Genomic DNA, 12,882 nt, shown 5'->3' with positions numbered 1-12,882 from the left:
ACTTTCGTGTGGCCGAACTCATTTTTTTCAAGGTTCACTATCAAGCTGGCTTCAGACAGCCGTATTACATCGCCAATACACACCTCTGTGTTCGTCAGTCCTTTAGTCACTGAATTACTCATTCTATAGGGCTGGTGCTAGCTAGCCTGGCCAACCGTAACAGACACCACCCAATGTCCCAGTTCTTTGCATCACCTCGGAACAATCAAACATACGTGTGCAAGTCGTTTAATTACTTCTCCTAAAGAGTCGCTTTGTTCGGGGATTAAGGGAGAGACCTTATCAGCAGAGCTGGCCAAAACAATAGCCTTCTCCCATCTGGTCGATACCATACTCACCTTTTCAAAATGGTTTTTTCTCTTATCAGGGGGACCCTAGCTTCATTGATTTCCGCGCTAACACCGACTAGGTTTGTTAGCATATCAAAAGCCTGTGACCGTCTCAGTTTGTGTCGGCCATAATCAATAACATCCTTGCTCCGGTGCAGCCGGTAAACCTCTTTCATGATTCCACCAACTGTTTCCTCCAGCACCGCAAAATGTCCACCGGGGGGTACCTTGTGGGCCAGGTTAAAAATCTCATCCCCATAATTCTTTTGCACCACCCCCCATTCCTCATCTGCGGGTACGGTACTCGGTCTCCCTTTCTTCCTTAGCACTTCCTCCTCCACACAATAACCTACTAATTCCCTTGTTAAGTCTGTGTCAGAGAGAGCTGTCTCTGCCAAAACCATCAGCCCCTCGTCTCGCTCCCACGCCTGCACAAATTCTTTCCTGGCTAATGCTAAGTCTGTCTCAGCTCCCTCACTACCTCTGTCTCCCTACACTCCTTCTTTTCACTTTCTATCCCTTTCTCGTACAAGGCTAGCAGAAACGTCTCAGCTAAATTTACTACCGCAGTCCTGTGATGAACCTGTGAGTCCATGGGCGGGGCCTCAATGCTGGCAGGCTGACTTGTCAATCTCACGGCTGGGAACACGATTTCCCCGGCGAGGTCATTACCGAGCAAGACTTTCACGCCTTTCATCGGTAATTCGGGCCTCACCCCGATCGTGACTAGTCCAGAGACCAGGTTGCTTTGTAAGTGTATCTGGTGCAAAAGGACTGTCTCTGTCCCTTCCCCAATACCTTTGACCGTGACCTCCCCAGTCTGGGTCTCTGAGCTAAACTCTAATACACTCTTCAGTATTAGTGACTGACATGCTCCCGTGTCTCTCCAGATCCGCACTGGAACTGGTTTTAACCCCTCCTTCACTGACACCAATCCGGCCGAGATAAACCTCCCGTGCCCTTCCTGAACTTTAACAGACCTGTCCTGTCCTAGCAGTTTGTTTACCAACTCGATACAGCCAGTCAAAATCGCCGTTTTTCCTTTTCCCGTCTCCTTCTTTGGGGCAAAGCACCTGGACGCAAAGTGTCCGACTTTCCCGCAATTATAACAGACGACCCCAGGAGACTTCCTACCAGACTGCTCCCGGTCTACCTTATCCTTCTCACTAGTCCACGGCTTACGTTCTGACTTTTCTGGCGGACTCTCCCCGCCATCCTGACTACCCTTCTGGTAGCCTTTACTCGGGGCAAACTTCATTTTATGCGTCAACGCATACTCATCCGCTAACTTAGCAGTTGCAGCTAACGTGGCTGCCTCTTTCTCATCTAGGTAGGGTCTCATACCCTCAGGGACACAACCTTTAAACTGCTCAATCAGGATCAGCTGTAGCAGTCTGTCATAATCCCCCTCTACCCCCTTTGAGGCGCACCAACGCTCACAATATGTCTGCATCTCACGGGCAAACTCTAAATACGTGCGGTCCCACTGCTTCCTCGCATTCCGGAACCTCTGCCGGTATGCCTCCGGGACCAACTCATAAATCCTGAGGATGGCCTCTTTCACCACCTCATAACTCTGTGCATTTTCCGCGGACAAAGCTGAGTAAGCTTCTTGGGCTTTCCCTTTCAGTACACTCTGAAGTAACACAGCCCACTTATCCCTCGGCCAGTCCTGACTTGTAGCAACTTTTTCGAAATGGAGAAAGTACCGATCCACGTCGGTATCGTCAAATGGGGGAACCAGCCTAACTTCCTGGGTCGCCCGGAACCCTCCACCTTGGTTCAGCACGGGCCCCTGCTCTTCCCTTATCTTTAACTTCTCCAGCTCGAATTCCCTTTCCCTCTGTTTCTCCTCTTGCTCCAGCTGTCTCTCTCTCTCTCTCTCCTGCCTTTCTAACTCTCTCTCTTTCTCCTGCCTTTCTAACTCTCTCTCTTTCTCCCTCCTTTCTAACTGCTTCTCTTCGTGTTCTAACTGCCGTACCCGGAACTTGTGCTCGACTCTCAGTTTTTCAAGCTGCACCTGTACCGCGTCTCCAGCAGGTTTTTCAATAGGCACCTCCTCCAGCTCGCCTTGGGGAAACACACCTTTAGATACATAGTGCTCTACCATAGTTCTGTGTATATCTCCTCTCTCCTCATTGTCGACTTCCCCTTAGCAAAATTCAACCGTTTGGCCACAGCTACCAATTCCGATTTCCTGGCATCCTCTAATGCCTCCAAGGTCGGCGCCTTTATAATTTCCTCAGCCTCCATTTCTGATGTTTCTCTTTTCTTTCTTTCGGGAATTTTGACCCAATCAATTTACTCCGTCCCAAATTTAGCATTCGAAATCCCAGACGAGCCCCCACTTATGTTATATACCCCGTAACTGGGTTGCCAAACCAGCAGAAATGGATCACTCAGTTGGAGTCTGGATTACTAGAACTAAGAAAGTTTTATTAAAGAAACAAGCAACAGAGTACTCTAATCAAAAGGATAATGAATGCAACAGTTCATCAATGATAAACATACATGTACACAGAATTAAGATAACAGGATCAATCAAGCTCTATCGTTGTCTAGGGGTAAATGACCAGTTTCAAAGTGACGCAAAGTTCAGTTCAATTTAGTTCAGTTCAGTTCGCAGTAATCGCTGCCGTGAGAGATGGACAGTGTGGGGGAAGGAGAGAGAGAGCAAAACCGAATGAATATTCAAAACGGCTTCCACACAGACCTTCGCAGTCAGCTTTCGGGTGAGTCCTTTGTGATGTCATCTGAGGTCACTGACCGTGACCCCTCCATTTCCAGATACGATCTTTTCCCTGCGGTGAACCTGGCACCCAGGCAAGGGTGGACACACACCAGGTTCCCGCCGATCGTGCCTTTCCACCCTGTGTGTCTATGGCCCGGTCCCGCAACCGGCCTTCCAAAACTTCCCACCGACTTGTGAGAGACGCATCGCTTCCAGGGTCTCGTTACCTCGGGTGTCGTGTGTGTGTCTCAGCGAACCTGTCCCTTTTTATCCCCCTGCTGGAGTATCGCCTGTCCATCACTTCAAACAGTTCAGGGTTCAAAGGGGGAGCCGCTCTTGACAGCTCGCTTTCTGTTACTCTCTCTCCCGTCCTTTCATTACACATCTCCAAATGCTGCTTCATTGTTTTCCTTATCTCTCTCTCTCCTGAAGGCAGGTGGCAGACCAACTGCTGATCCCATTGGTGCCAGCACAAGACAACTAACATCTTTATCTATGTGTATTCTTGTCACAGATACAAAAGCAGTCTTTAAAAGAACTGAATTTTTCTCCCCGATGTCCTTGCCAATATTTCACCCTCACACACTATCATTTAAACAGATTATGTCGGCATTATTACAAGGTTGTGTAGGACTTGATGAGTGCAAATTAAAAGGCCATTTGTCAGAAAGTAACCATGACCATACGTTAAAATGTGGACTATATGAATATGACTGTGCGTTTAAGAACTGTGTGGTAAGCTCTTTGATACATTATTATTTCCGCTATTGTTAATGGTTGAAAATTGATTGCCTCTGGTAAAGAATATTTTTAATGGTTGCTCGATTTTTGTTACTAGTCTTACTGAATAGCAATGACAAAGATCTTGGCAATACTACATTTTCAACAAGTTTTAACTATTGCTGGTTGAGAGGCAGCAGGGCATTATCAAGCATAAATTACTGGAGAACAGGATTCTTAAGCCAGCATTTCTGATAGTGAGAATTATGTGACCTTGTGAAATTGGGCATTCTTCAATTATGTGAAGAAAAAAAGGAGAACAGGAGTGAAGGTAGGACCGATTAGAGATAAAGGTGGGAAATGTGCCTGGAGGCTGTGGAAGTGAGCGAGGTCCTCAATGAATACTTCTCTTCAATGAGAGGGAATTTGATGATGGTGAGGACAATATGAGTGAGGTAGATGTTCTGGAGCATGTTGATATTAAGGGAGAGGAGGTGTTGGAATTGTTAAAATACATTAGGATGGATAAGTCCCCGGGGCCTGACGGAATATTTCCCAGGCTGCTCCACGAGGCAAGGGAAGAGATTGCTGAGCCTCTGGCTAGGATCTTTATGTCCTCATTGTCCATGGGAATGGTACTGGAGGATTGGAGGGAGGCGAATGTTGTCCCTTTGTTCAAAAAAGGTAGTAGGGATAGTCTGGGTAATTATAGACCAGTGAGCCTTATGTCTGTGGTGGGAAAGCTGTTGGAAAAGATCCTTAGAGATAGGATCTATGGGCATTTAGAGAGTCATGGTCTGATCAGGGACAGTCAGCATGGCTTTGTGAAGGGCAGATTGTGTCTAACAAGCCTGGTAGAGTTCTTTGAGGAGGTGACCAGGCATATAGATGAGGGTAGGGCAGTGGATGTGATCTATATGGATTTTAGTAAGGCATTTGACAAGGTTCCACACCATAGGCTTATTCAGAAAGTCAGAAGGCATGGGATCCAGGGAAGTTTGGCCAGGTGGATTCAGAATTGGCTTGCCTGCAGAAGGCAGAGGGTCATGGTGGAGGGAGTACATTCAGATTGGAGGATTGTGACTAGTGGTGTCCCACAAGGAACTGTTCTGGGGCCTCTACTTTTCGTGATTTTTATTAACAACCTGGATGTGGGGGTAGAAGGGTGGGTTGGCAAGTTTGCAGATGACACAAAGGTTGGTGGTGTTGTAGATAGTGTAGAGGATTGTCAAAGATTGCAGAGAGACATTGATAGGATGCAGAAGTGGGCTAAGAAGTGGCAGATGGAGTTCAACCAGAGAAGTGTGAGGTGGTACACTTTGGAAGGACAAACTCCAAGGCAGAGTACAAAGTAAATGGCAGGATACTTGGTAGTGTGGAGGAGCAGAGGGATCTGGTGGTACATGTCCACAGATCCCTGAAAGTTGCCTCACAGGTGGATAGGGTAGTTAAGAAAGCTTATGGGGTGTTAGCTTTCATAAGTCGAGGGATAGAGTTTAAGAGTTGAGATGCAATGATGCAGCTCTATAAAACTCTGGGTAGGCCACACTTGGAGTACTGTGTCCAGTTCTGGTCGCCTCACTATAGGAAGGACGTGGAAGCACTGGAAAGGGTACAGTGGAGATTTATCAGGATGCTGCCTGGTTTAGAGAGTATGCATTATGATCAGAGATTAAGGAAGCTAGGGCTTTACTCTTTGGAGAGAAGGAGGATGAGAGGAGTCATGATAGAGGTGTACAAGATAATAAGAGGAATAGATGGAGTGGATAGCCAGCGCCTCTTCCGCAGGGCACCACTGCTCAATACAAGAGGACATGGCTTTAAGGTAAGGGGTGGGAAGTTCAAGGGGAATATTAGAGGAAGGTTTTTTACTCAGAGAGTGGTTGGTGCGTGGAATGCACTGCCTGAGTCAGTGGTGGAGGCAGATACACTAGTGAAGTTTAAGAGACTACTAGACAGGTATATGGAGGAATTTAAGGTGGGGGCTTAGGTGGGAGGCAGGGTTTGAGGGTCAGCACAACATTGTGGGCTGAAGGGCCTGTACTGTGCTGTACAATTCAATGTTCTATGTTAAATGCAAGAAGTCAAATATCTTGTAAAAAGAAAATTGACTGAAAATATTCCTGGAGCAAATTATATCATCAGTTATTTTCCTAATTACATATAACATGTAATGAATTATGTAAACAACAAAGGATGCTTCATGAAGCAATATATTTGCAGTATTACTTAGATAATACTGAAATATTAAATATGGATATTATAGGAAAGATTTTATTAAACTAGAAACAGTGCAGAAAAGATTTAACAGGATGTTGGCAAGATTTGTGGCCCCGAGTTACAAGGAGAGGTTACACAGACTGGGACTTTATTTCCTGGAATGTAGGAGATTGAAGAGTGACCTAATAGAGGTATATATGATTATGAGGGGCATAGACATGGTAAAAGCATATTAGTCCATGAGCCAGTAGGGTTGGTCGGTACCATCTGAGGGGAATTATGCTCATAGTGATTTTTGGCAAGGAATACATCTCTAGAGTTAGAAAATATGTGATAGCATTGCACCAGTGGTAGCTTTATGTGTGCTATCATGCATTTTATAACACTACCCTAAAATAAGCATTTCTGAAAAGTGGCCAATATAAATTACAACATATATATTCAACCTAGTGGTATTTTGTCATCCGTGATCCCTCAATATTGAAATTTGTCACAATGATAGCTGAGTTCAAGCACTTTTCATCAAATATTGGTATAAAATTCTGCATTAAAAACTATGTCATTGGTGGCACTCCCAGTACAGTGCCCAATTTCAGTAGAATGAATCATTTCATTTTTAGAAAAATATTTGTCTTGTTTATTTTGGAAAATTCAATAAAAACCCTAGGACACATATAATCACATGGATTTGTGGAGAATTTATTCAGGAATTCAAAGAAGTAAAGCACTTTTTGTATATATTTCATATTAACATCAGTACAGCAGAAAATGTTACCCGACCCCCCAAAAAGTAAAAAACCTCATTTGGAGAGATTTCTGGAGTTTTATCAATGTTATGATTTTTTCCATACTGTTGTATCAATTCAAAACAATCTTAAGCTTTTGTCATAGCATATAGAATTACAGTACAATAATTCAAATGTGGGGATCCACATGGCCATAACCTACGCCCCATTTGGGTATAAAATGAATATATTTAATCAAAGGCTGCTTTCCATACTTTGTTTTCCATACTTTCATAACCTATTAATAATCATAATGATTTTCCAAGTCTTCCACGTCTTCCACATCATCATTTGAACTTTCCACACTCTCTGAGGTGGATGCCTGGTTCTCACAGTCTGCCAGTCTACACATGTCAGTACACCTGAGGCCATTTGCAGCACACATACATCTTGGGAGTGAACATTTTTTTGGACAGTTACAGGCCTGTAGATCCAGGATGGCATCGGGTGCTGGCTGGCCTTCCATCCAGTGCACCACCAACTGTTCAGCTTCTTCTTCTCTCTCCATCTTCCATTCTCTGCCAACAGGGCATGGCACTTTGTGGGTCCTTCTCCAAACATCTTCTCCATATGCCAGCCTGATAGTTGGCTCACTATGCATGTTTTGTTGATGACTTTCGATTTCACCTTTTTTGGCACAGAAAAGGTGATACCTAAGCTCATTGACCTTGGTGGTCGGTGCTTTTGGGGCATAAAGGAGACATGTAAATGCCTCCAGTTTGTCCATCAGTTCTGGGGAGAGGTCCCATTCCTGACCCAACTCTAAGAATGTGTCCTGAGTTTCCCTGTTGCTAGTCAGAAGTTTTAGGGCACTTGTCTTCCCTTGCCTGCAAAAGCGCTTACAGTGTCACATCCTATATATGTGTGCAACCTGATGAGAGCCCTACAAACGTCTACGCCAACAGTGGCAGCAACTTTCCTGATGTCTACAAGCCTTGTACGGGTTCTAGTGCCACACTTCTGGAACAATGGGGCCTCAGTCTTGTCACAAAATGCTAAAGACATGATAAAGACATCTGTGTCTTCCGAGCAGATCACTACAGATTGGTATTCCTCTCACAGAAAGCTACCACCACTGCAATGCTATCACATATTTTCTAGCACTAGCGGTGTATACCTTGCCAAAATCACTTTAAGAATTATTCCCCCCAGATGGTACCGGTGGCCCAAATTTGTGTCCCTGACTCCATCATATCTAGTATGTATCCTTACATAAGTTTACCTTCCTTCCCCATTGATACTGCCTCACCCACACTTTCCTCCACTGTTGATGTTGCCCTCACCCGCATCTCCTCCATTTTCCAGAAATCTGTGCTCACCCTATCTTCCTGCTGCCTTAACAGGGATAGAGTTCCTCTTGTTCTCATCTACCACTCCATGATCCTCCACATCCAACACATCATACTCAGCAACCTCTGTCATCTTCAACGGGATCCTACCATTGAACACATCTTTACCTCCCATCTCCTCTCCACTTTCCAGAGATTGTTCCCTCTGTGATTCCCTTGTCTATTCATCCCTCCCCACTAATCTTCCTCCTGGAACATATCCCTGCAAATGACAGAAATGCTACACTTGCTCATTCATCTCCTCCCTCATCTCCAATCGGGGTCCCAAACAGTCCTTCCAGGTGAGGCAGCACTTCACCTGTGAATCTGTTGGGGCTATCTATTGTACCCAGTTCTCCTAATGCTGCCTCCTCTACATTGGTGACACCTGATGTAAATTGGAGGACCATTTTGTTGAGCACCCCTGCTCCATCTGCCAAAAGCAGAATTTCCCAGTGGCTAACCATTTTAATTCCTGTCGGTCCATGGCTTACTCTTTTGCTACGATGTCACCACTCTTAGGGTGAAAGAGCAATACCTCATATTCTGTCTAGATAACCTCCAACCTGATGGCATGAACATCATTCTTCTTGTAATTTTTTTCTTATTTTTTTTCTTTTCCCCTCCCCCTTCCCTCTTCTTCTATTGCCCATCCTCCTTCTCTTTCTCCTATGGTCCACTCTCCTCTCCTATCAGAGTCCTTCTTCTCCAGCCCTTTATGTTTCCCATCCACCTGGCTTCATCTATCACCTCACTTGTCCTCCTTCCCTGCCCCCCCCAACTTTTTTATTCCGGAGAGCCACCCCTTCCTTTCCATGATGAAGGGTCTTGGCCTGAAACATCGACCGTTTATTCATTTCTATAGATGTTGCCTGACCTGCTGAGTTCGTCCAGTATTTTGTATGTGTTATCCCTACATACTGATGAGGATCTGCTGAGTTTTCTGCCATCTGCCTTTCTGAGGACATTGTAGAAGCCAGTATCCAATGTTCAAAAGTTAGTGAAGGAACATTTAAAATAGTGTTGCTGTTGAGAGTCTGTGTTGTGGTGTTTCTAATGTGCATGTTCCAGAAGGCTGAAGAGAATTTTGACACTTTTTACAGGAAACTTTTATGTTCCCAGCTTTCTTGTTATATTCCTCTGCTGATTATTCTTAGGAAAAATTTGTTTATAATATTATTTTGCTAGGTTTTTATGCATTAATTTGGGTTAAATGTTTTATAGTCACTTTAATTGGGAAACTCTGGATTGACAGAAATTTCTATAATTTTAAACAGAAATCGTTCAGTCAGAATGAGTGCCATACTACAGCTCCTGGATATTAGTCCTGAAGCAGACTTTGAAACAATGATTACATCAATAGATCATGACACTAAGGTTTTAGAACCACCAAAACATCCTCCCCATTGGTAAGCACTCCTTTCATGATAATCAATTGCAACTTAAAATGCTTAATAATTTCTCTATAAATTGTCTAGAAAGTTAAAAGAATTTTTAACAAATATGGATGTGCTTTTAAAAATAATTTAATTCAGGAAAACACATTGACAGTTTTTGGTTAACTTTCATGTTGTTTGGAGTTGAAATGGGACACAATTCTCTCAAACCAATTACGAAAAATGAACAAGACAGTATGTCAGATGATCCATGTGATGGTGATCCTCCTGTGAGGAGGAGGCAAAGAGGCGGCAAAATTTTTCTGGAGTTCTACTTATTGTACAAATCAATGCCATTGCAAAATGACAGCTCATAGCCTATATGAACGCCCCAAAGACAAATATAAAGATCACAATTAATTTATTTTATGTCATTAATTGGTTCAGTGCCACTTAATGTTGAGCATTTAGACAGAGTTTACAGAGAATTCTATGTAATGAAACTGTAGATTTCACTTTGGATATATCATTGTTTCCGTACTTTGAAGAGGAAGAGGATGATAAATCAAGCAATAAGGTAAAATAATAGAAGCCAAATGAAAATTGCTCACACTACATTGGGAATCCATTATATAATGGTATCATATAGCAAATTTGCATGATCACGGAGGTTCGTATTGATTATTCTAGCGGACAATACTTGAAAGAAATTTTGGTATCTTCAGTTATTGGAACTGACTCTATTATCAAGGCATTGTCTTGTCTGTAGCTGTGAAACATCAGAAGAATGCTTTCAGGTATCTCGAGGACATTTGTTAAATGTTGTAATATCAGTATCCAATCATTGCACTTCAAGGAAATTGGATGAATTCAAAGAAGAGAGAAGAATAGAGAAATTCTTATAAATCCATACTACTCCTTTTGTTATAAAGGTTTTCCGAAGCAGCTGACAAATTCACGAACAAGGAATTTAAATAGATCTCATGGAATTACAGGGGAGCTACTAGCATGGGTGGAGCGTTCACTGATCGGCAGAAAACAGAGAGTGGGAATAAAGGGATCCTATTCTGGCTGGCTGCCCGTTACCAGTGGAGTTCCACAGGGGTCAGTGTTGGGACTGCTGCTTTTTACGATGTACGTCAATGATTTGGGCTATGGGATTAATGGATTTGTGGCTAAATTTGCCAACGATACAAAGATAGGTGGAGGAGCAGACAGTGTTGAGGAAACAGAGAGCCTGCAGAGAGACTTAGATAGCTTAGCGGAATGGGCAAAGAAGTGGCAAATGAAATACAATGTTGGAAAGTGTATGGTCATGCACTTTGGTGGAAGAAATAAATGGGCAGACTATTATTTAGATGGGTAGAGAATTCAAAATGCAGAGTTTGGGAGTCCTTGTGCAGGATACCCTAAAGGTTAACCTCCAGGTTGATTCAGTGGTGAAGGCGGCATTCATTTCTAGAGGTATAGAATATAAAAGTGGAGATGTGATGTTGAGGCTCTGTAAGGCACTGGTGAGACCACACCTGGAGTATTGTGTGCAGATTTGGGCTCCTTATTATAGAAAGTATATACTGACATTGGAGAGGGTTCAGAGAAGATTCACGAGAATGATTCCAGGACTGAAGAGGTTACCATAAGGAATATCTGGCAGCTCTTGGGCTGTATTCCCTGGAGTTCAGGAGAATTGGGGGGCAGGGAGATCTCATCAAAATATTTCAAATGTTAAAAGGCCTGAACAGATTAGATATAGCAAAGTTATTTCCCATGGTAAGGGAGTCCAGGACAAGAGGGCACGACTTCAGGATTGAAGGACATCCATTTAGAACAGAGATGCAGACAAATTACTTTAGTCAGAGAGTGGTAAATCTGTGGAATTTGTTGATATGAGCGGCTGTGGAAGCGAAGTCATTGGGTGCATTTAAGGCAGAGATAGATGGGTTCTTGATTAGCCAGGGCATCAAAGGGTATGGGGAGAAGGCAGGGGAGTGGGGATGACTGGAAGAATTGGACCAGCCCATGATTGAATGGTGGAGCAGACTCGATGGGCCAAATGACCTACTTCTGCTCTGATGTCTTATGGTCTTAAATATTTAATTAAATGTACATTCCAAATAGTGAGGGATGATAACCACTTTGTTTTCATGCAAAAGCACATGACCCAAGGTTCCAACCTGCTTGACTTCTGATTTAGTGCAATGGGACAGAACGGCTGAAAAGAGTAACATAATACTGGAGGAACTCAGCAGGTCAGGCAGCATATATAGAAAAGAATAAAGAGTTAATGTTTCATATCCTGATGAAAAGTCTTGGTTTGAGAGGTCAGTTGTTTATTTCTTTCTATAGAAGCTGTCTGTCCAGCTGAATTCCTCCAACATTTTGTATGTGTTGCTCTGGATTTCCACCACCTACAGAATCTCTTGTATTTATGGCTGTTAAGGCACTGCAGAATCAGTTTCATAGAAACATAGAAACATAGAAAATAGGCGCAGGAGTAGGCCATTCGGCCCTTCGAGCCTGCACCGCCATTTATTATGATCATGGCTGATCATCCAACTCAGAACCCCGCCCCAGCCTTCCCTCCATACCCCCTGACCGCCGTAGCCACAAGGGCCATATCTAACTCCCTCTTAAACATAACCAATGAACTGGCCTCAACAGTTTGCTGTGGCAGAGAATTCCACAGATTCACCACTCTCTGTGTGAAGAAGTTTTTCCTAATCTCGGTCCTAAAAGGCTTCCCCTCTATCCTCAAACTGTGACCCCTCGTTCTGGACTTCCCCAACATCGGGAACAATCTTCCTGCATCTAGCCTGTCCAATCCCTTTAGGATCTTATACGTTTCAATCAGATCCCCCCTTTCAACGACTAGTGTATAATGACACCCAGGTCTCGTTGCACCTCCCCTTTTCCTAATCGGCCACCATTCAGTTAATAATCTGTTTTCCTATTTTTGCCACCAAAGTGGATAACTTCACATTTATCCACATTAAATTGCATCTGCCATGAGTTTGCCCACTCACCCAACCTATCCAAGTCACCCTGCATCCTCTTAGCATCCTCCTCACTGCTAACACTGCCACCCAGCTTCGTGTCATCCGCAAACTTGGAGATGCTGCATTTAATTCCCTCATCCAAGTCATTAATATATATTGTAAACAACTGGGGTCCCAGCACTGAGCCTTGCGGTACCTAGTCACCGCCTGCCATTCTGAAAAGGTCCCGTTTATTCCCACTCTTTGCTTCCTGTCTGCTAACCAATTCTCCACCCACACCAATACCTTACCCCCAATACCGTGTGCTTTAAGTTTGCACACTAATCTCCTGTGTGGGACCTTGTCAAAAGCCTTTTGAAAATCCAAATATACCACATCCACTGGTTCTCCCCTATCC

General features: G+C 43.8%; 1 protein-coding gene across 5 annotated transcripts in view; it reads left to right on the top strand.

Moving 5' to 3' along the window:
* Positions 1–12,882, top strand: part of LOC134357975 (uncharacterized) — a 152,993-nt gene that overhangs the window by 91,904 nt on the left and 48,207 nt on the right. For all 5 annotated transcript variants that reach the window (XR_010020767.1, XM_063069807.1, XM_063069805.1 and 2 more), the window contains exon 13: positions 9,391–9,522. Coding sequence is in view for 4 of the 5 variants with exons in the window: in XM_063069807.1 (XP_062925877.1) it covers positions 9,391–9,522 (132 nt within the window). In the remaining variant the exon portion in view is untranslated. The remainder of the gene's footprint in view (positions 1–9,390; positions 9,523–12,882) is intronic.

Source organism: Mobula hypostoma, chromosome 17, assembly GCF_963921235.1.
Source record: "Mobula hypostoma chromosome 17, sMobHyp1.1, whole genome shotgun sequence".
Lineage (NCBI taxonomy): Eukaryota > Metazoa > Chordata > Chondrichthyes > Myliobatiformes > Myliobatidae > Mobula > Mobula hypostoma.
Note: the sequence above shows the minus strand (reverse complement) of the source record. Positions and strands in the feature narration are given on the sequence as shown.